At 35.3% G+C, this 25,432-nt stretch overlaps 1 protein-coding gene across 2 annotated transcripts in view; it reads right to left on the bottom strand.

Moving 5' to 3' along the window:
* The window catches only part of KDM6A (lysine demethylase 6A), a 213,940-nt gene that overhangs the window by 80,658 nt on the left and 107,850 nt on the right, over positions 1-25,432 (bottom strand). For both annotated transcript variants that reach the window (NM_001197185.1, NM_001197186.1), the window contains exons 6-8: positions 24,082-24,202; positions 11,570-11,624; positions 7,155-7,189 (exon numbers count right to left, since the gene is read on the bottom strand). In NM_001197185.1, coding sequence (NP_001184114.1) covers positions 7,155-7,189; positions 11,570-11,624; positions 24,082-24,202 — 211 coding nt within the window. The remainder of the gene's footprint in view (positions 1-7,154; positions 7,190-11,569; positions 11,625-24,081; positions 24,203-25,432) is intronic.

Genomic DNA, 25,432 nt, shown 5'->3' with positions numbered 1-25,432 from the left:
CTTGCAAAAAAAATTTAAAAATTGGTAAACCTCTAGCCAGACTTAATCGGAAGAAAAGAGAAAGGATCCAAATAAAATCACAAATGAGACAGGAGAAATAATAACACCACAGAAATAAATTTTAAGATTATTATTATTATGAAAAGCTATCTGCCAACAAAGTGGACAACCTAGAAGAAATGCAGAAATTCCTGAAAATGTATAAATTACCAAAACTAAAACAGGAAGAATTAGAAAAATGGAACAGATGAATATCCAGCAAAGAAATAGAAGCAGTGATCAAAAAACGCCCAACAAAGTTAGGACCAGATGGCTTCACAAGTGAATTCTACAAAACATTTAAAGAGTGAATACCTATTCTCCTCAAATAATTCCAAAAAATAGAAAAAGAAGGATAACTTCCACATTCATTTTTTATGTAAATTTTATTTACTCATAAGAGACACACGGGGGTGGGGTAGGGGGGGTGGGCAGAGACACAGGCAGAGGGAGAAGCAGGCTCCATGCAGGGCCCAATGCAGGACTCCATCCCGGGACCCCAGAATCACGCCCTGGCCCGAAGGCAGGCGCCCAACCACTAAGCACTAAGCCACCCAGGGATCCCCTCCACATTCATTCTATATGAGGCCAGCATTACCCAGATACCAAAACCAGATAAAGACACACACAAAAAGAGAAATTCAGGCTAATATCTCTGATGAACATAGATGCAAAAATCCTCAACAGAGTACTAGCAAACCAAATACAACAATACATTAAAAAAATATCATTCACGTGATCAAGTGGGATTTATTCCTGCGTTGCAAGGGTGGTTCAGTATTTGCGAATCCATCAGCTTAATATAAGAACCACAGGATTGCTTCAAAAGATGAAGAAAAAGCATTTGATAAAGTATAACATCCATTCAAGATAAAAACCCTCAAAAAGCAAGTTTAGAGGGAAGACCTCAACATAATAAAAGCCATATATATGAAAAGCCCACATTTTCCATCATCCTACATGGGGAAAAACTGAGAGCTTTACTTCTACGATCAGAAACGAGACAGGGAGGAATGTCCACTCTCACCAAGTTTATTCAAAATAGTACTGGAAGTCTTAGTCACAGCAATCAGATAACAAAAAGAACGAAAAGGCATCCAAATCAGCATGGAAGAAGTCAAACTTTCACTATTTGCAGGTGACCTGATACAATATACAGAAAACCCAAAAGAAATCTATCAAAAATCTGCTAGAACTGATAAACACAAATTCAGTAAAGTTGTAGGACACAAAAATCAATGTATAGAAATCTGTTGCATTTTTATACACCCAAATGAAGCAGCAGAAAGGAAATGAAGGAATCAATCCCATTTATGATTGTACTAGAAACAAGATACCCAGGAATAAATCTAAACAGAGGCAAAAGACCCATATTCTGAAAACTAGAAAACACTAATGAAAGTAATTGAAGATGACAAAAAGAAATAGAAAGACATTCCATGCTAATATATTGGAAGAACAAAAATTGTTAAAATGCCTATACTATTCCAAAGCAATCTACATATGTAATGCAATCCCTATCAAAATACCAACAGCATTCTTCACAGAGCTAGAACAATCGTAAAATTTTGTATAGATCCCGAATAGCCAAATCCCCCTGAAAAAGAAAAGCTGAAGGCATCACAATTACAGACCTCAAGTTACAATACAAAGCTGCAGTAACCAAAACACTAAGGTACTAGCACAAAAACAGACACACAAATCAACAGAACAGAAAACCCAGAAATGAACCTGCAGTTTATATTTATATGGCCAATTAATCTTCAACAAAGCAAGGAAGACTATACAATGGGAAAAAGACATCTCTTCAACAAATGGTACTGGGAAAACTGAATAACAACATGCAAAAGAACAAACCTGGACAATTCTCTTTCACTATACACAAAAATAAACTAAAAATGGATTAAAGACTTAAACTAAATGTGAGATCTGACACCATAAAAGTCATTGAAGAAAGCAAAGGCAGTAATTTCTTTGACATCAGCCATAGCAACTTTTTTCTAGATAGGTCTCCTAAGGCAAGGGAAACAAAGGCAAAAATAAACTATTGGAACAATATCAAAATAAAAAGCTCTGCAGAGCAAAGGAAACAATCATCAAAACTAAAAGCGACCTATGGAATGGGAGAAGGTATTTGCAAATGACCTATCTGATAAAAGGTTAGTATCCAAAATATACAATGATCTTATATAATAACCATGCCAAACACAAATAATCCAATTAAAAAATGGCAGAAGACATGAATAGACATGTTTTCAAGACACACAAGTAGCCAACAGACACATGAAAAGATGCTCAATATCACTCATCATCAGGGAAATGCAAATCAAAACTACAATATCACCTCAAATCTGTCAGAATGGCTAAAATCAACATGAGAAACAACAGATGTTGGTGAGGATGTGGTTAAATGGGAACTCTCTTATACTGGTGGTGGAAATGCAAACTGGTGTAGACACTGTGGAATACAGTATGGAGGTTCCTCAATTACGATCTAGTAATTGCACTACTAGGTATTTATTTACCCAAAGAATTCTAATTCAAAGGGCTACAGGCACCCCTAAGTTTACAGCAACATTATCTACAACAGACAAATTATGGAAACAGCCCAAGTGTGCACTGAATGATGAATGAAGAAAATGTGGTGTGTAGATATCTAGATATCTACAGATATATATACACACACTATGGAATATTATCCAGCCATAAAAGAGAATGAAATTTTGTCATTTCCAATGATGTGGATGGAGCCAGAGAGTATTATGCTAAGCAAAATAAGTCAGTGAGAAAAAGACACCATATGAATTTCACTCATATGTGGAATTTAAGACACAAAATAGAAGACCATAGGGTAAAAAAAGAGAGGCAAACCAAGAAACATACCTAACTATAGAGAACAAACTGATGGCTACCAGAAGGAAGGTGTGGGGATGGAGTTAAATAGGTGATGGGGATTAAGGAGAGCACTTATTGTGATGGGCACCAGGTGATGAATGGAAATGTTGATCACTATATTGTATACTTGAAATAATATTACACTGTATGATGACTAACTAGAATTTAAATAAAAACATAAAAATATGACTGATAAAACTTTCCACGAATAATTCTTAATATATTATTTACTAGGACCTATGACATTATATAGAGGAATAAAATTATCTTTATTTAGAGATGGTATGACAATATACATAGAAACCTGAGAATCTAATCTTTAAATCTAGTAAGAATAGGTGTGTGGGAGATGACATCCCATTAAAATTATCCATACTTAAATAAAACTATCGGATCATCCAACAATCCCACTTGTGGGTATATTTTCAAAGGAAACAAAACCATTATCTCAAAGAGGTATGTTCAATGTAGTGCTACTGACAATAAGCCAAGGTATGGTAAAAACATTTAAGTATCTATCTAAAAATAGATCAAAAGAAAGGGGCACCTGGGATGCTCAGTTGGTTAAGGGTCTGCCTTCTCTTCAGGTCATGATCTCAGGGTCCTGGGATGGAGCCCCAAGTCAGGCTTCCTGCTCAGCTGGGAGTCTGCCTGCTTTTCCCTCTCCCTCTTCCCTCTGCTCTCCACCCCGCCCCCCAACCAGTTATGCTCTGTCAAATAAATGAATAAAATCTTAAAAAAAAAAAAAAAAAAAAAAAAAAGACAGGGCAGCCCAGGTGGCTCAGCGGTTTAGCACCGCCTTCAGCCCAGGGCATGATCCTGAAGACCCAGGATCGAGTCCCACCTCGGGCTCCCTGCATGAAGCCTGCTTCTCCCTCTGCCTGTATCTCTGCCTCTCTCTCTCTGTGTCTCTCATGAGTAAATAAATAAAATCTATAAAAAAAAAAAAAAAGATCAAGAAAATGTGGTATATAAATACAATGGAATAGTATTTCAGCCTTAAAGAAGAAGGAAATCTTGTCATTTGCAACAACATGGATGAACACGGAGGGCATTATGCTAAGTGAAATAAGCCAGACAGAGAAAGGCAAATACTCTATAGCATCATGTATATGTAGAATCTTGCAGGGGGGATTATGTGAAGTGATGGGTATGTTAATTAACTCGATGCAAAAAATCCTTTCACGATGTATATGTGTATCAAATCATCACATTGTGAAGTTTATCTTACAATTTTGTCAATTACACCTCGATAATGCTGAAAAATAAAATAACTCCAACTCAGATTTATGTTAAATTTAACAACAAAAAAAAAAACTTCAAAGAAACAACAATAACAACAACAACCCCTACACCTCCATCTCTACATAGGCCTCTTTTTTTTTTCTTTTTGTCTTTCCAAAACAAACTCCGTGCCATAAAGCCATGGTAGTCAGTAGCATCTCTTTATTAGAATGACCCAGCAACACACACATACTCTGTCAGCCCCAAAAATGATTTTATCCCTGGCCTCTTCTCTCCATTCAGGACTCAGCCCAAATAGCTCTTGCTCAGAGAGGCCTTCCTCAACCACTCTTGTTAAAATAGTATTTCTCTCACTTTGCTGTCTTAATTATGATTTTGTTTAATCCTATGAAGGCAATTCGGGGACAGGGCCCTCGGGGTTTGTACGGTAATACTATATTAGTTCTACATTTATTAGCATGAAGACTTCCTAAAGAAACTTTGGTTATCCAGCAAGCAGTAGCCACTAACTACATATGACTATTTAAATTTACATTTTAAAATTCCATATTCATAAATATTCATATAAATCAGCTGAACTATAAAAAAAGTAACTTTCTATAGCTAGGTAGGGGTGGAGGGAGGCACTTTTGCTCGTCTTAAATTTTCACCTGAAAATGAAAACCCTTGTTATTAAGTACTGGAATAGAGATTTTTTTCTATCTTTACATAGGTTTAGTGTCATCTTTTGCCATCTGATAATTATACATCTAATAATAATACTCTGCTTGCCATGAATTCTGTTCTTGTTTTGTTTTAATCTTAATGGGAACTAAAATTTATCAAATGAAAGAAACAATGAAGGGAGGGCCCTGTCCCCACAATACCTTCACAAGATTAAAAGATTAACACCAACAACTTCTCATCAGAAACAATGAAAGGCAGAATAAAATGGAATGTAAATTACAAAGTGGTCAAATAAGATAAATTAGAATTCACCACCAGCAAAAACTCTCATTAAAAATAAAGGTGAGGGATCCCTGGGTGGCGCAGCGGTTTGGCGCCTGCCTTTGGCCCAGGGCGCAATCCTGGAGACCCGGGATCGAATCCCAGTTCGGGCTCCCGGTGCATGGAGCCTGCTTCTCCCTCTGCCTGTGTCTCTGCCTCTCTCTCTCTCTCTGTGACTATCATAAATAAATTAAAAAAAAAAAATTTAAAAAAAAAATAAAAAAATAAAAATAAAGGTGAAAAAAAAAAGGTAAAATAAAATAAAGTAAAATAAAAATAAAGGTGAGAGGGGATGCCTGGGTGGCGGTTGAGCATCTGTGTTCGGCCCAGGGCATGATCTTGGGAGTGCTGGGATCGGGTCCCACATCGGGCTCCGGCATGGAGCCTGCTTCTCTCTCTGCCTATGTCTCTGCCTCTCTCTTTTTATTTATTTATAAATTTAAAAAATAAAAAAATAAAGGTGAGAATGGGGCGCCTGGGTGGCTCAGTCAGTTAAGCACTCATTTCTTGGTTTTGACTCAGGTCATGATCTCAGGGTTGTGAGATCAAACCCTCTGTCAGGCTCCACGCTGATAGATTCTCTCTCCCTCACTACCCCCTCAAAAAACTAAAATAAATAAAAGTCAGAAAATTTCTGCTTCAGCTAGTAACAGACCAGTAATCTAAGAACTAGAAAATTTTAGGGAAAAAAACAATTCTTGTTTTGAAGGCAGCAGAGAACTCTGACATAATGAGAACAGAAAGAGTTAAGACTCCAAACTCCAAGGAAGGAACAACTTTGGAGAGGGAGTGGATTTCTGTAGAGGCTTTCACCCTGGGGCCTTTGCTGATTTGGCAAAAATCAGCAGTTGACAGGAGGCTGGGATTACCACTAGCAAGACTGATCTACAAGATGATGTAATTTTCACATGCAGCTTCTCAAGGTGGATAAAATTCCAACATTAGTAGGGTACCAAACCTGAGTGTGCATAAATTCTTATTCAGTGGGCATGCATGCAAAAGTGTGTGTGTTGTGTGTGTGTGTGTGGTGGGGGTACAGCAGATGGAAGTGTCCAGAAATCTGATGTTAATTTTTAGTTTGTTTGTTTGTTTGTTTATGAGAGAGAGAGAGAGAGAGAGAGAGGCAGAGACACAGGCAGAGGGAGAAGCAGGCTCCGTGCAGGGAGCCCCACGTGGGACTCGATTCCGGGTCTCCAGGATCGCGCCCTGGGCCGAAGGCAGGTGCTCAACCGCTGGGCCACCCGGGCTGCCCTGATGTTAATTTTTCTTAAACACCCTCGTGTTGGCCCTGAAACTAAACGGACCTTACAAAATAGATGTACAAACATAACAGTGCTTCCCCCCCCAAAAAAAGTTATAAAATATTTTGTGTAAACTTTGGATTATTTAATATTTTGCTTTCATACCAACTTATAACTGATTTTCCATCCCACTGCCAAGAGTAAATGTCTATGTGGTAAATCACACACAACTTTTATCACACAACTAAGCAAAATCTGCCATGCATAGAAATAAAATGTTCTAAAATTAAACTGAAAAGGTTTTTTTAAGTATAGCAATCCTAAGAGGATTGGTAATGAGATCAAGAGGTGACTTTAATATGCCTTTCAAATGGTGACATATGGAAGGGATATTTCAATCTGAAGAAAAAGCAAACTAAAAACAATGCATTATCACAACTATCTATGAATACTTTGCAAAAAAAAAGAAAAACTAGGTATCCCACATCAAGAATAAGAGAAATCTTAAATATAGTCATTTAAGGCTGCAAATAGCTCAAGATTAGAGGCAAAACCTACTAAATGAAACTTCTTCATATACAGCAAGTACTGTTTCACTAAGCAAAATCTTGAACACATTTAATGAATATAAAATATATGAAAGAGATAATGCCCAGAATCCCATTACATTATATGTATGTCTGACTTCACTTACAATAACATGGGTGTGATCACTTTTGCTTAAGTAAGGTAAATTAAAACACTTACCTGGGTTTCATATAAGTGGGCAATGTGAAATTGAACTGCAAAGATGATGGGAAATAAAAATCAATACCAATATAGTAATGTTTGGGGTAAATTAAGAATATAAAATGTCAAACATAAGCACAGTCTACACTACAGAGATTTAAGTGATAATGAGACACAACTTTTATTTTTAATAAAACAGAATATACAACAAACACTAAAGAACATGAACCTAAGATGCCACATGTGCCACATGTATTCATTGTTGGTCATTATCAAATTTTGTCAGTGTAATTATTAACATTAAAATCTATAGTAAGTTATATTCCTTAGAAAGTTCAAAATTGCAAGATGAAGCAAATAGAGAAAACTCTTATAATGTATGCATTTCAAACATGGTATTTAAAAACCAAGTTCCAAGTCAATAAAATATAGTAAAGCCACCATTTGATAAAAAAACATTAAAGCCAAAGAAAGCCTATAATTCCTTATACCATATTTCATAACATTTATAAAGAAGTCATAAAGCAGGATGATGCTAGTAATAAAACATAGAGGAAACTAGTCGTTGCATTTCTCTATTGGTTCTTCAGAATTATTAAAGGAAAAAAGGTCAAAAACTACTTAGAAGGCTAGAATAGTAAATATTCCCAAGATTAACAAAAATATGTCTTGAAAATCAAGTAAGAATATATATCAGCTTCTATTTGTAGCTCCCCTGATATTGCGCATCACCAAAGTATGAATGACTCAAAAGCAACAATGAACCAGAAATCAGAATTGGATCCTAGCTACTTCAATACTATAATTTTCATTCTTCAATGATAACTTTCTTTTTTTAATGTTCTATCTACCTGGATTTCATAGCTGGATTTCAAGGAGTCTGGGAGTCTTTCAAAGTTATATGAAAAATGTTTATGTAGATTTTTAAAAACAAGGTCCACACAGCTATTGTCAAGTATTCACTAGGGGATACACAACAAACTGTATCACTGATTGCCCTAACTTTAAGATTCACCTAGGAGGTCTGTTAAAAATACACATTCCTGAGATTCTGATTCAGTGAGCCTGGGGCATGGCCTGGAAAGTTGCGTTTTTAATCAGTTCTGCAAGAGATTTTTGATACCTATACCCTAGACCAGCACCTGGGAAGAACTAAGCTCAATAATCATAAAGAACAAAACAAACAAAATACATAATAAACTTTAAAATCCAACATTCTTAGATCGAAAGTAAAGTACTCTCTCCATAAATAATCATTAAATATCACACGTTAACTAATCAGAGGCAAAACAAAAATATCTTTAGAAGATGAAAATCAGCTTTTCATGGAAAACACATAAAAATAAAAGTTCTACATACATAAATATCCCCTCTACCTACATCTGTTGAGGGCTTTTCTCATTTTCCACTCTCCTCCCTTGAGATTCCTCTAACATAGCTCTCCCTTGAGATTCCAGTCCAAATCTCACCTTACATCACTGGAGGGAGACTGGATTAAGGTTAAGAGAATGAGAAAGAGATGGAAAATCTACACTTATTTCCCCCAATCTTTTTACTTTTCTAATAAAGGTGATAAGGAAGAAAAGAACAGCAACTAGTTAGCATCCTACTACCACCCCAAACTTCCTCCAAGCTCGGTCCCTAGGCTCTCCATCTAGGGCTTTCCTATCCAATGAATTACTAAATCCAGTGCCGTCTTTTACAGTGTGAAAACCACCACATATTGAAATTCTTAGAAGTCATCATCTAAGAAAAAGCTCCCCTTGGCTAAATCTCAATTAGAAGTGGAATTTTTTTTTAGAAGTGGAAATTTTTAACAAATATTACTATAAAAGGTTCTGAAATTAAACTTTATTCAGAAACTAAACATTATTTTTAAAATTAAGAGAATTAATTAAATCTAGAGGAAACAATTTTATCCCAAGGGGCCATCATATAATGAAATCTCACATAACCACAATTCTACTTTTTAAAACACCAAAACTTTAACCCGTCTTTAAAAAGTTCTAGAACCCTAAGTGTATCTATTTACTTTTTAATTGCATAAATGAACTGTGCCATAAGAGAATTATCTCATACAGACATTTTTATAAAGCTTACTTTACTTTCTATAATCTTCTGATCTTTGTAGTATCACAAAGTAACATGTAAGATTTCAAAGAATAGTTAAGGTCTGGGGCATACACAAATAGGTAATGATGTTAAAAATTCAGAGAGAAATAAGCTTTGCAAAGATAATAAAAGCCTGATACTTAAATAGTAATAATGTCTGGCTCAAAGTAGGCAGTCTACATTTGTTAGTGCTCTGTGAGACATCAGCCATTACTGTGGTTATCATGTAATCATGCAGACAGCCTAAAATAAACTACCCAAATCAACTGAACTATAATGGCCTAATCTCTCTAAATAAAGCATGTTCCCTTCCATCACAGTAACCAGCTTTGTAGCACAGAAAGTCCTGAGCCCAGGCAAACTCTTCAGTCCTAGGCAAAACAGGACATGGGTCACTCTCCCTCCTATTTCCTTTCTCAACAACGAACAGAGACAGAGACATAGTAAACTTGAAGATGTATTCATTATGGTTCAAATCATCTTCTTCACATTCAACAGGAAGTTTTCTGCCCAGTGGCGCTCATTCTACAGATGTAGGTGTTTTCCTCTCAAGCAAGAGCAATGACCTACAATTGAGATTTAACTTCAACGGAGTAGAATAAAATGAAGATTTACCAAAATATTCAGTTTGAAATTTATGAAACATCCCTCAGAAGTTATCATTCAAACTGACATATCGTTATGAGAGTTAGTTTTAAGGTACTAGATGAAATCAATTAATGAAAAGGAGCAGTTTTCCTATTCTTGCATAATTAAGGAAAAAGTATAAATTAACATTCAATAAATATATCAGTAAGTTAAATTTTTTCTAATCTAACCTCATCTTAGAAACTAAAATATTGGGCAGCCCATGTGGCTCAGCGGTTTAGCGCCACCTTCAGCCCAGGGCGTGATTCTGGAGACCCGGGATGGAGTCCCAGGTCAGGCTCCCAGCATGGAGCCTGCTTCTCCTTCTGCCTGTGTCTCTGCCTCTCTCTCTCTCTCTCTCTCTCTCATGAATAAATAAATAAAATATTAAAAAGAAAAAATAAACTAAAATATTGCTGCACTTCTTACCTTCCCATCATTTATTCTGCAAATATACTGATCAGTTTCATTTAAAGAAAATAGACGGGCACCTGGGTAGCTCAGTTGGTTAAGCCTCTGCCTTCAGCTCAGGTCATGATCCCAGGAGCCTGGGATGGAGCTCCATCTGGCTCCCTGCTCAGCAGAGAGTCTGCTTCATCCTCTGCCCTTCCCCTTGCTCGTGCTCCTTCTCCATCTTTCTCTCTCTCCCCCTCTCAAATAAATAAATAAAATCTTTAAAAAAGAAAAAATGAAAACAGAAATATTTTGTTTTCTCAGGAAATTGCCTCTCGTAAAAAATATGAGATAATTGGTCTGGTTTAGATGATGATTTAATCCACACCAGGTCATAATTCACATACTATCAAGTTACATCTTCATTTCTACAGCCTTTTCATGTATTCCATCATTTTCTTAGCCATTCTTAACACTGCCACTGCTTTTCACTTAATGCCATTCTCTAAGGTTAGAACACGAGTCACTTAAAGCAAAACACTTCCTAAAACCTAGAATCCTCTGATCTAAAATTTTAAGAATGATTCAACTTTTTATATATTATTTTTCAAGAAAGAAAGTTTTAAAGAAATCCAGCTTGAACTCAATAAATATCATTATAACTTTTCTTGGCTACTTTCCAATAAATATGCCAACATACACTTATTGATAAACCTATCATAATCAAACCAATCTGCTTTGGGAATGAAACATACACAGAAGCAGAATATAACTGAAGTAAACCACTATATCAGAACTGTTTCTCACACACATTCTTTTTTAATTAATTGAAAAATGTCACTTCAAACTTTATATATATGATGTGTAAACCAGAACAAAAAAAAAATCAAAGGATGCATTCATAATTATCAATAATTTTAATACCACAGACCAGGAATCAGTGAGGTATCACATAAGAATCTTTGTATACTCATTTTTCCTAAAAGACTGGCAAACTCTGTTTTTAATCTCTCAAGTCATCTACAATATAATGCACAAATAATCAATTTTGTTCATTAGTGTGGACAATTTTAATTCAACAACCCAGTTCACGTATCTATTTTAGACATAGGCTGTTCACAATAACTGGTCTTACATGTTCCATCTGTACAAGTAGCCATGGCAACCAATACAGTTAGATTCAACAATTCTAGAAGAAAAATTACATAGGATTTTATTACTATCATCATCATCACTACTATTATTATTTGCCATGAGGTGATCTGAATACATGTAGAAAACCATTACTTAAAAATACTTACTTTCAGCATTGGACAAAGTGCATGGATTGCAGTCAACCAAAGCTAACTGAAAATGCTGCAAGAAGAGAATGAGAAAAATCAGTGTACTAAATTCAGTCATATAAATGTGTCCTAATTTTCAGGTACATTAAGTCTGACATAATTAATGAAAACTACGCTATACAAATAAAACATATTAGACATCCAATGAGAATTACTTTGTACATTTACTGCTGATGACAGACGGGTTGCTGGGTTACTTTCTTGAGACAGCCGAGAATGGAGAATTAACTTTATGAAGTTATCTTATGTATAATTTCGTTTATATGAAAAAAGCTTCAGAAAGTCTTCAAGTAAATAGTACCAGTTATAGAGGAGTTTAAATAGTTTATTATTTAAAAAGCTGAAAGTAAAAGTTCAATGGTATTAATGTCAGAATACCACTGCTTATCTCAAAATAAGACATGAACTTTAGAAAGAAAATACTATGATAATAAAGGGTAAAACTATCTACCCTTACTGATTCTTCAATAATCATTGTATTTGGTGCCTTTAGAACTATTTGAAATACTACCAAGAATGCATCAAATAGCCTGTACTCAACTTCATCTTTGAAATATCATTATCTTTTTAGGAATGCATGTACTATTTATTATATGTGTAGGGAATATTAAACCACTAATAGTTTACAATATCCACTTTAAATAACATATCAGCCTGTCCAAAAATACATGTTAAAATTCAATGAATAACACTAATTTCTAAGAACATAAATCACGATCAAGAACACTAGATAAAAAAAAAAAGAAGAAGAAGAAGAAGAACACTAGATAATAGGGATGCCTGGGTGGCTCAGCGGTTTAGTGCCTGCCTTTAGCCCAGGGAGTGATCCTGGAGTCCCAGGATCAAGTTCCGCATCAGGCTCCCTGCATGGAGCCTGCTTCTCCCTCTGCCTATGTCTCTGCATCTCACATGAATAAATAAATAAAAATCTTTTAACAAATTAAAGAAAAAAAAAACAGAATACTAGGTAACATTTGACATCTACTTTATCAACATTAAACCTAAGAAAGACAAACAAGTACTAGAGTTGGTATAAAATTCTTAGGATAAAAAAAAAAAACTCTTTGAACTCTTCTAAAAAAATATTTCCATATATGTATGTATATTCAAATTTTCTGAGTCCCTACAAGATTTTAGCACTAAAAGTAATCAACAGCCAAAGTATAAATCCAGTTTAAAAAACTGACCACAATAAGCTCATTCTTATCCACAACCCAAGTATCTAAATAGTTGTATTTTTTTATAACTACTGAACAAACTGAAAATTGATATGCATAATGACAACTTCTAGATAGAAACTCAAAAAGCTTTCTTTATCAAGAAAAATAATCATTAGCAAGCCCTCAGGACTATATTTCAACGTGGAATGAACAAAACTGCACTTGGTCGACTAGAACCCTCAATTAACAAAAATAAACTAACGTCAGCTACCCAGTGTTTTACTTTAAGATAGATTAGAAAGCATCGTTTGGTATGAAAACAGTAGCTATGATATTCCTTCACAAATGTCTGTTATGTGCAAGCATAATTAGGCTAGCCTACATCTGCAGTATTCTTTAAATTTTAAGGGCTGTAATATTCTGAATGGGCAAACTACTAACAAAGTATGACCCTTAAATATTAAATCCACTCAACAAATATTTGTCAAGTATCTATAATGCCCTTAAGACAAGGCAGGCACTAGAAATACAATGGTCAACAAAACAAAAGTGAAAGTTTGTCACAGCTAAGTGAAAAAAACATCCAACATCTGAACACTTTAAGAACTGCTTTTATTAAAACAAAACAAAACAAAAAAGAACTGTTTTTATTCTCCCTTGAACTAAGCGGATCGTATATACACTCAAACATTCCTGGAATCTGCTACCACAGCAAAAGAAACCAGACTATTTTAAAGAGTACTTGTATACCTGGATCTAATATAACACATTGTATGTCAACTGTACCTCAATAAAGAAAATAAAAAGTGAGCACCATGAAAGCAAAGCATGCATTATAACCAATTGCCTTCCCCTGGACAAAAATAGAAGCAGTAGCCACACATTCAGATTATACTACATTTGAGTCTAGCCTATTCTGTCCGCATACGGAGAGAAGACAGACCTTTTCTAACTGAATCATCAAAGGATACAAACTGACCTGCAAAGAGGAAGTCTTCAAGATGGCGGTATTTTAGTTTTACTATTACCATGATATCTCACAGAGAACAGAGAGATGTATAATTTGAATTGTCTAGACTGTATTTCATCTATCAATATGCAAGGTTCTGCAATGAAACCTGGCAGAAGCAATTCTGAACAGTTTTATGTAAGTATTAGTCAATCTTAAAAGCACCAATGAAGGCAGTGATGTATCATTTCAAAACCACAACATCGGGCAGCCCGGGGGGCTCAGCGGTTTAGTGCCACTTTCAGCCCGGGGCAGGATCCTGGAGACCCAGGATCGAGTACATGTCAGGCTCCCTGCATGGAGCCTGCTTCTCCCTCTGCCTGTGTTTCTGCCTCTCTCTCTCTCTCTCTCTCTCTCTCTCTCTTTCTCTGTCTCTCATGAATAAATAAATAAAATCTTAAAAAAAAAAAAAGTCATCGTGAAATACTGAACATTTCCAAACAGTAACAATACAGAAAAATTACTTGGCAACAGAGTACGTAGTCAAAAACACGCATGTGAGAATAAAGGAACTTACAGAATAATTGATAAATATAAGAAACTATATAAAACTACCTCATATAAAAAAAAAAAAAAACTACCTCATATAAAGAAAAACAACGGTACAATTTCCAGTAAACTGAAGAGCGATGAGGGACTGGGGTGGGGTCGAATGACCTCAGAGTTTTATTTCGCGTATCTAAACCAGATGCAAAATAGATGTTTCTATTAACATATAAGTCAGCAGAAGTGACTATCAATTACAATAATCAGCCCCAAGATCTGAAAATACCATGGTATAATATCCAGCACCCATCCCTGCAACCAACAGAAGCAGCTAGGAAACATCTGCACCTCACATGAAAATACTGTAGTATGGGAACTGACTATTGCAATGTGAAATAGTTACTACATGGTAGAGGCTTCTGCAGTTCAAAGACTACATACAAACCTCAAGGCAGAAAGCATTCTACAGAAAATTAATTTCCAAGCAAGATTTACCTAACATGTTTTTTTAATGTTATGGTGATTTTCTTTTTATAGAGCACTTCTGGTCCAATTTAACAAAAAGGATCTATTCATAACAATTTCTGTTGACATCTTTATTATTAAAGTCACTTTTTGTTTTAAAAGCTTTTGACTTGTTCCATATTTCAAAATAACTTGATAGCATTTTCCTTTATATAGACCAAGGAACTTGATTTCTGTCTGGAGGGGGAGAATCTATATTCATGTAATTAACATGTAAAACTCAGGTTTCAAAACTTTATTTCTCTTTAAATTGTTTTACTTCTACCTGTATAGTCTGTATCACAAATCTTTTCAATTGGAGAACCCTTCAACTATATTCCCAATCCTCAATACAAGGAATGATACAACTCTTTTTTTTGGGGGGGGGGGGGGGGAGAGGGGTAATTAACAAATTATGTGTGCTTAAGTTTTTAAAATCTGGAGCAATGTTTGGATTCTAGATCCAACCTTAGATATTCTGACTTGGAAGGTTGGGGCTGACACCCTGTAAACCAGAAAAAAAGCTTCTACAAGTTATCCCAATGCACAATCAGGGTTAAACGCCACTATTTTTAAGTTTTTAAACTGTGTACTTGCCCCCAAACTTTACTTCAGACAATGTAGACAAGATGTGTGTAGTCGATACTATTGTCTCTATTCAATTAGCATAGACACAGCCTTTTAAGAATGAAATGTTGGCAACACCAGGAATTCTGCTATGGCTAAGCATCTACAAGTGAATACATGGCTCACTTAAATTAATGTTCTATTAGAAGCTTAAAAGAGAATTCCATAACAGAATCCAAAAGATGTAGATGAGAAAAAAGAAAAGAGGTACTTCATTCAGTCTGAGGAAACAACTTGTTATTTTCACCCAGCCCTTATGAAAGAGTTTCAATGGACCATTTTAAGTGAGAAATGGGAAGGAATGTCATGTACTCTTGCAAGTCAAGTGATTTTTTTTTCTTTTTCATTGTTAAAGATAGCCACAATTCTAGAAGTATTAATTAAAACCAACAACTTCATTCCTAAACCTAATAGTCGATGATAAATGAATGAGTCTAGGGAAATGTCCTGGGATATGATGGTACTTCAAGGATTTGCTCTTTGAAAATGAGATACAGAACTGAAAGTGGAAGGTTCTGATAGGGCTTAGGAGTCACACTGCTGGGTAAGCTGATCTGATTGAGGTTCTTTCAAAGCCCTCAAACTCAAGTTTTTCTGATTCTCTGTAATACAAGGTTATTACAACATTTAAGGAGAAACTCCACTCCACACAAGTAACTAACAGTTTCCAACCTGGTGTCTCCCAAAAATATCCTTAACAAAAAAAGTAAAACAAAAGACACTGTATACTAAAGATGTTCAAAATCTTTGTCTCACAATGCCTCTTTATGGCTCCACACTTCTGTCTATATCCAACATTTGATACTCTTCAGGTACCTCCAACTCAATATACTCCCAAAGGACTCATCACTACTCAGATCTTTCCACCTCCCAATCCCAAAACCTTCTACTTTCTTTATTGCCTACTTTAGTTAACAAAAAAATGAATTAGGCCAATAAATAAATAAATAATCTATTCCCACAATAAATCAGTTAATAAATTAACTCCTTAAGATCTATAGAACTGGAGTGGCCTGGGTGGCTCAGTCAGTTAAGTGCATGCCTTGAGCTCAGGTCATTATCCCAGGGTGCTGAGATTGAGCCTCAAGTCGGGCTCCCTATCCAGCAGAGTCTGCTTCTCCCTTTCCTTTGCCCCCGCCCCCTGCCAACTTGTGTTCTCTCAAATAAATAAAAATCTTTAAAAACATTTATTTTTTTAAAAAATCTATAGAATATATTACTTCTCATCCATCTATCCACTGAAAACCCAAATATCCCATGGATCTTGCTCATCTTTTTTCCTATAAGAGTCCTACCTAGTCTCCCAACTCATTTCTATCATACTTTATGAAAGTACAGGTATGCAATTAACTAGAAACTTTAAAACACCAGTACTAGTATGTGTCTAATCTGTGTACACAAATGGTCAGAATAGAGGATGACTTCTTTCCCAAGTTCTTTAAATCTAGTAGTGTACGATTTGTTTTCACATCAAAATTAAGACAGATATTTACACTAATAACAAATTCAAGATGAATATGATATATATTTTATAAAGGGAATAAAATGCTGTTTTGGAACACAACCCTTCTTTTTCTTTTTTTTTATTTTTTTTAACCCTTCTTTTTCAAATGTGGTATTAGATACACTGAATGTTTCATTAAGTTGCATTTGAAGACCAAGTATTCACAGCATGAATTTATTTATTTTTATTTTTATTTATTTATGATAGTCAGAGAGAGAGAGAGGCAGAGACATAGGCAGAGGGAGAAGCAGGCTCCATGCACCGGGAGCCCGACGTGGGATTCGATCCCGAGTCTCCAGGATCGCGCCCTGGGCCAAAGGCAGGCGCCAAACCGCTGCACCACCCAGGGATCCCCACAGCATGAATTTAAATTGTTATGGGTAAACATAAAAAAATTACATTTTGATTAGAAATGATTTCTTGTAGTTAAAATATATTTGAAGGAGAGAAAACTGAACTCACCCTAACTCCTTTGTATCAAAGAATGGTGACTGCATATCTATGAGCAGTCATATCCTTTTCAAACATGCATTTTGGAGAAACTGAGGTACTTCTGTTGTTTAAACTACTTCAAGCTTAATAGTATGTATGTAATAGAACAAAGGGCAGAAATAAGTATCAAATGGAAAAACAAAACTGAGCAGGCAGAGTGAAGTGGAGAGAGCATTATGAAGTGGCAAGATATACCAATTAGGAGATCACCTCATATCAAAGAATAATATCTAGGAAAGATTAAAAGGTAAAATACAAGTTGAAAAGTAGAGGAAAAAGGAAGCAGCAGGACAAAATGGACAGACAGAAAACAAAGTAAACAGTAACAACTATCCTTTGCCAAAAGCAACAGTGATATTACATTCAGGTGAAGCAGAGTTCCACGCTGCTGCGAGAATTAGGGAGATGCTGTTTAAAGGCACAAACTTGGAACTAGTTGATAACTAAGTCCCAGAGAGCTAATGCACAGCACAGAGATTAGAGTCAACAATACTGTATTATAAACTTCAAAGCTGCTGAGAGACTAGGTCTTATTGTTCCCACCACAAAAAAGAAATGATAATTATGTGATGAGACAGAGGTGCCACCTAACCCTACAGTGATAAATCACACTGCAATATATAAATGTATCAAATCAACATGTTGTATACTTTAAACTTAGACAATGTCATATGTCAATTATATCTAAATAAAACAAATTTTAAAGAATTCAAATTTTCAAAATGCCAGCTGGAGAGTTAAGCTATTGAGCACTATGAAGTATTAAATAGGGCAGGGGCAGGCATGGAGAAATAACAGCAACTTTCATGATCTTCAGACAACTGAACTAATAAGAATATGCTGTTAAAACTTCAACAAAGAAATATTAAAGATATTTTAGAAACCTAAGGCACAGTTAAAATTAATTAAATAGCTAGCATTCAAATTCTAAGTATATTTATAATAGAGTTCACAGTATCTTAATTAAATGCAATGATTTATATATTCTACACTAAGAAATAAAATAATAAAAGACAAGAGGGATTTTCGCAGATTCCAAAAGTGGTTTCTCAAAGGGAATCTATATCCTCGTGCCTTTACTTATTCCTTCTGCCTTAATATCTTGGCATAAAAAATATGACAATAAAAGTCCAGAGTCCACGAAGGGTCTAAGATCAAATCAGACACCTGGAAATGAAGTAGTTCCTGGAATAGAGTAAGGTAAAAAGCAAGTGGAAATGGTATTTCACTCAGTAGTTTCATGCTGTGTATAACAGTAGAGGGGAGACAAGCTGAATGAACTGGTGAATGGGAATGTTTGGAGAAAACAAATGCACTGCCAGTTTGTCTAGAAAAAAAATTCTGTTAAAAGGTGATAAATAAAACCAGCCTCTCCGCCCCCTCCCAATCTTTCCAGCCTACCCTATGATACGCATTTATCATTTTATAGCCTCTTCCATTTCATTTATCTATTCAAGAAACACTAAGCACTTGGTACAACGCCAAACTAACATCCAAGTCTCATTTGAATTCAATCTATTTCCTTCACATTGTCCCTGCAATTCTCATCTTCCTCTTTCTTATTAACCCCTTCAAATCAGCACTTATCATCTTTAAATACCAAATAATAAGGGAACTTATACTGGTATCCAGCCAATTATCCACAGGTCCAATTAAAAAGCCATACTCTTGGGCAGCCCCAGTGGCGCAGCCTGGGGCGTGATTCTGGAGACCCGGGATAGAGTCCCACATTGGGCTCCCTGCATGGGGCCTGCTTCTCCCTCTGCCTGCGTCTCTGCCTGCCTCTCTCTCTCTGAATGAATAAATAAATAAATCTTTAAAAAAAAAAAAAAAAGCCATACTCTTTACCTTTAAAATTCAAAAAAGTTCCAATGTTGTCATATTCCAGGCAAACTTAAATATATAAATAGTAGGGAGAATTTCTACATCATCTTCATTAAATTAAATAGATTCACTGGCATTGACTGACTGAAGAATATGGGTGTTATTACATCTTATTTTGCATTTCCTTCCTTCACATGAGGGAAATAATTAAGAGTCTGCCAGGATGTAAAAATTAGAGGCATGTCTTAGAAATGACAAATCCACCATTTGCTTCAACGTGGATGGAACTGGAGGGCATTATGCTGAATGAAGTAAGTCAATCGGAGAAGGACAAACATCATATGTTCTCATTCATTTGGGGAATATAAATAATAGTGAAAGGGAATAGAAGGGAAGGGAGAAGAAATGTGTGGGAAATATCAGAAAGGGAGACAGAACATAAAGACTCCTAACTCTGGGAAATGAACTAGGGGTGGTGGAAGGGGAGGAGGGCGGGGGGTGGGGGTGAATGGGTGATGGGCACTGAGGGGGGCACTTGACGGGATGAGCACTGGGTGTTATTCTGTAGGTTGGCAAATTGAACACCAATAAAAAATAAATTTGTTATAAAAAAATTAGAGGCGTGATATAAAATTATTTGTCAAAATTAGAGTACTTTTATTGAAGTAATGATCATACACTGCACCTCAAATATATAACAAATGTAAGCAAATATCATTAACACCATTAAAAAGTAATGAAATAAAACTCTGAATTAATTATATGGTGTTAAAGAGGCAACCAAACCTACTTGGGGGGCGGATATTATCTGAAGCAGAGAAGAAAAAACAACAAATACCATGTAGTAATGTCATCCTGGAATGGACTCTGGTTCAAATACTATTAAACTAGTTAATAAATTAAGAAGTGGTACCTCCACCATTCACTAAACGCATAAATCTTTATTGGCCAATCTAATGGAAAAATAAGCTGGGCATTAACTTCACATTTCTGATGATGGGCACAGTAGCAAAAATAAAAATATTAAATTCTAGGATGGGAAAATGGATTTCATAAATAATATCTATTCTGGTCCCAAACTGAGAACCTTCAGATATATTCAACAAACTAAGAACTAAAAACGGAGGCTGAAAAAACTTGCCAGATATTTTCATATACATATATGTGTGTGTGCATGTATGTATGTGTACATGTATATAAATTTATTGTTTATAATAATCTTGTAGAGTGGGGACAGTTACTCCAGTAACTACAGACACAAGGAGGATCAGAAGAGTTAGGAATCAGGGCACCTGGGTGGCTCAGTGGTTGAGCGTCTGCCTTTAGCTCAGGGCATGATCCAGGGGGTCCTGGGATCAAGTTCCACATCAGGCTCCCCACAGCAAGCCTGATTCTCCCGCTGCTTATGTCTTTGCCTCTCTGTGTCTCTCTCATGAATGAATAAATAAAATCTTTTAAAAAAACAAAACAAAAAGAAGAGTTAGGCATTTTGCCCAAGGTCACACAATTAGTCATATGGCAGGATCTAATTTTAAACCCAAATTTGCTTGCTCTGAGAGGTGTTTACATAGTACCAAAACAGAATGAATCAGTTTCGGAGATTCATTTTACCAAAATGTAAAAAAGTTATTTACCAGGGATATAAATAAAACAGAAGGTCCTGGAATCCATTTCAGGTGTAGGTGAAAATAAATCTATTATGAAAGTATACTGCATTTTATCATTGAAAACCTGTATACATTATATTCCTCTTCAAGGGAGGGAAACAAAATGAGTTGAAGACCTGATCTCTAATGGACATCAAAATACTTTTTACCTACCCCTCACTCCTCCATCAGATAGGAACAGTGTATCTAGGGAAATGAGCCCTGCTCAAAAACTGGCCTAAGAGTTAGGCCGTTTAATAAGTTCTTAATAAGGAATCAATTGAGAATGGCCATATGGCCCATTTCTGGCCAATGAGATGCCAAAAGTATTCTTGAAGGGATCAACAGCAAGTCAGGATCTTTCTCCTTTATGACATGATGATCAGATATTTACTAAGCACTGATCATACGCCAGCACTATACTAAGCACCTATAGCACTACTATCTTTCTATATGAGACACGAAAACTGAATCATCTCACTTTGTATCCTGTGACTTTACTGAATTCATTTATTACTTCTAATAGTTTTTTGGTAAGGTTTTTAGGGTTTTCTACATTTCACTTTGATTGTACCCAGCAACCAGCCTTAAGAATAAGCCAACACAGAACAGAGAAGAAAAGGAATCCTTGATGAAACCTTGGATAGGCTGACTCAACCAATCTTGAAGGCTGTATTTCACATTATACAAGCAATTTTTAATTGTTACTTTTTAATTTTTAATTGTTACTTTAATCAGCTTCAATTGGGAGTTTCTGAGCATGCAGGCCAAAGCATCTATACCAATAAATATGCTTCTACAAAAGTTTCAGTAGCCAATCTACTTTAGGAAAACTGAAGGCCACCTAAGGAGAGAGGGACATATCATTCCTTCTGATTCCTATGCCACCTAAGGAGAGAGGGACATATCATTCCTTCTGATTCCTATCTTCATTTGCACTAAATGCTAAGCACTTAGAGTACTACCTGAAATACCTCCTCCTTGACTAAAAATGATGATGTCTAAAATTCTCCTTTTGAAAACAGGGAATATTAGAGAGAGAAGCCTTAAAAGAAACCAATGTCAAAATGAGACAAAAATCAAAGGCAACTTTCTCATTATGGGGAAGAGAAATAGCAAGGACTCCTAAAATTCTTATCTATGTTCACACAAATGAAATAAACATCAGGATGATCATCAAGTATTTTAACAAGACTGTACTTAACATTTTTGCTACAATTGCTGACCTGAAGGTTTGTTACCCTTTTTATGCCTAACAAACAAAAGCTATACACAGGAAGTCTCTATTGAACCTGAGTAAGCAACAATACTTCCAATTCATCATGGAACACTGTCCAATACTGTTGCCCCTGATTAAAAAGGATTTTAAGTATTGCTATCTTCATGGAAGCAGAGCTTGGCATCCACAGAATTATGTAAGACACCACTGTACTGATGTTCAGAGAGCCAAATTCTATAATATGGGACATTATCTGATTATTTTTTCCACTCAAATATATTTCCAGAGCAACATTTACCAAACTGCTATCAAAAACATATCTGCCACATAGAACAGTCATATTATGACAACATTATAAAGGGATCAAATAAGTTCACTTTATATTAGACATAATAAGAATCTTTCTTAGCTAATATATACTGTGAATGGCCAAGAGGAGGTTAAAATACTCAATCAAGGTGGCATATCTGAAATTATTTTCCATTTCAAATCCACTCACATCCCATAGTATATACAGTTCACTCTTGAATAACACAGGTTTGAAACTCCATGGGCCCACTTATTTATGGGTTGTTTTTTTTTGCATAAATGTATTTTCTCTTCCTTATGATTTTCTTAACATTTTCTTTTCTCCAACTTACTTCATTTTAAGAATACAGCATACGATACATATAATATATGTGTTAAGCAACTCCAGGTTATAGATGAGGCTTTCAGTGGGTTATTAGTAGTTACACTGCTGAGGAGTCACACGCAGGTTTTCAACTCGGGGGCGGGGGGTGCGGGGGGGGGGGGGGCACATAACCCCCACATTGTTCAAGGGTCAACTGTTTGAGAAATGCTGCTCTACATTTGAGGAAATCTGGTAATTTCCAGGCATCCTTCACTCTCCACATTACCCAATTTTACCTTCGCGCCAATTCCTCAAACTGCACTTACCTTTGACAACTGTGTAATCGAAATACTTCACAATCTACTTGGTTTTAGTGTTTTTGGTTATATATCACTCTTTCATATCAACACTGTTTTTTATAAACTCATGAAAGATAGAAACAGTAGTTGCATAATTGTCTACTTTAAAACTCTAGAACAATTAAATATACCTTTAAAAAAACCTTCAGTAGGGCCTTCTTAGTGAATTCAAATTCAACCTACTGTAAAGTCTTTATCATTCTTTATCTCCCTCCCACCCCCATTTCAGGATTAAGATAATCTGCAGTGGAGACTTACAACATGGCAACCATTATAGTCTTAAATTCACAACAATTTAAACTTTTTCCTAGAACTTCTAGTCCTTCAAAAAGCAATGGTTTTGCTGTATAGGAATGCACTATTTCTATGAAAAGCCCAGTAAGACCTAAAGTGATGGCATAGACAGCACAAGAAACTCAATTAAAAAATTGAGAAATATCAAATTTCCACTGAAAGTAAAATATTTAAAACAACAATATATTATCTTTTCCTAACAATGTTTATATTCACGAATGAGCAATTCAAATGATTTGCAGAGAATACTTTTTTAATAATTTAGATATGGGATGTGTCCTGCTGGTAGAGGTTGACGGAATTCTAGTGAGACCCATGCAAAGAAATAGGCCAGGTTGGGATCACAGATACAGCACCATTAAGCAGCTGGACCTGACCTATATAGTGGCCAATCATTTACAGTGGACTGATTTAGATGTCCAAACTGAGATTGAAACATTCTTTTCCTGATGACAGACTTCAATTAAAACTAAAAAAAAAAAAAAAGTGTAATGGTACCATCAGTTACCTATGTCTTAGGATCATAACTACTTTGTACCCTGAAACCCAACTTTGTGTATCTTCCAGTTCATAGCTGATAAAGCAGTTCTTTCACCTAAATTTTCAAATTTTCTTTTGAAGTGCCAATATAAATTCCAACATTTCTCAATGCTCTAATATTTAACAACAATCCATCCCCCAAAAAAATGCACAAAATGAAACATTGTATCTTGGAAAAAACTCAATAACCTACCTTTAAACTAGACTCATAGTCTGTATTCACTTTGAACATAAGCCCAAGTCGTAAATGAATTTCCTTGGCTCGACAAAAGCTGGGATCAACATAAAGCACCTCCTGAAATGCTTTAATTGCCCTGAAAGAATATAGACATAAGATATCTTAACTTTTTAACACTTGCATGAATTTTTGCTTGGTAGCACAGTTTAACTTCTGCTTTATGTAATACGGTTTTAAAGAAAATGTGTTTTACATGAATGTATTAAAAAAAAAAAAAGACTTGGAAGTGTACCAGGGTCTTTTATATAATTGAATGTATATCATCTAATTTAAAACAGGAGAAGGAAGATCAGATGAATGTATAATCAATTATTCAAATAATACTTTATGGCTTAATAAAATTCTCAGTTTAAATAACTGATTTTACTGTTTCTGGAACTTCCTAGGGGAAAGAAGGGTGGGACAGATAGTTTCGTTTTTTAGAGAAGAGAGATTAATCCTGCTTCTAGTCTATTCTGTAGGAATAAGTCTTCATTTTAAAACTGTCTTTCATATTTAGATTTATAATCCATATGTACCTTATTTTTTATATGGTCTGAGGTCAGATTTCATTTTTTCCATATAGATAGATATCCAATATCCCCTGCATCATTTGTAGTAAAGACCATCCTTACCACAGCTCTGCAGTGCCACTTTGTCCTAAATCAAGGGTCCATATTCATGTGGGTCTGTTTCTGGGTTCTCTATCATCTATCACTTTCCATTCGTTTATCAGTCTATTTTTGGCCCAAATTCACAATTTATCTTTTATAAATGGTCTTGATTACCAGTAGAGCAAATACAAGCATAAGGAACACTTTTCACTGAATATGTATTTTCACTGAATATGTATTTTATACACCTTAATTTGATCATGTAAATATACTACCTACTAAAAAATAAAATCATAAGGAAAAATGTCTACTTTGAATTTTGAAAATTGTAACACCAGCTAGAGCAATATGTTGAGCATCATTTTAAATCTCTCCACAGTATTTAGTTAAGACTTATTCCAAGTACCAGCTAATATATTCTTTGCGAAGCTTTTATCAGCTATTCTCTGCCTCTACTTATCTTGAAGGTGGCTATTTAGAATCTTATACAATTCCAAAAGAAAAGTCAACCTTTTATATGAAAAGTTGAAAATATTGTTAACACAAAACAGAGCACAATACCCTCTATGTCTTTTAAGTAACTTTATTTTGATTTATGCATTATCTATTTCCCAAAAAAAACTATGTGGGGCTATGTACAGGTTTATTATAAAATTAAGGGTTCTAAAGGGTAATGTTTATCATGAGGGGTGAGGACAACAGGCCCGGCATCA

This window comes from Canis lupus, chromosome X (genome assembly GCF_011100685.1).
Source record: "Canis lupus familiaris isolate Mischka breed German Shepherd chromosome X, alternate assembly UU_Cfam_GSD_1.0, whole genome shotgun sequence".
Classification (NCBI taxonomy): domain Eukaryota; kingdom Metazoa; phylum Chordata; class Mammalia; order Carnivora; family Canidae; genus Canis; species Canis lupus.
Note: the sequence above shows the minus strand (reverse complement) of the source record. Positions and strands in the feature narration are given on the sequence as shown.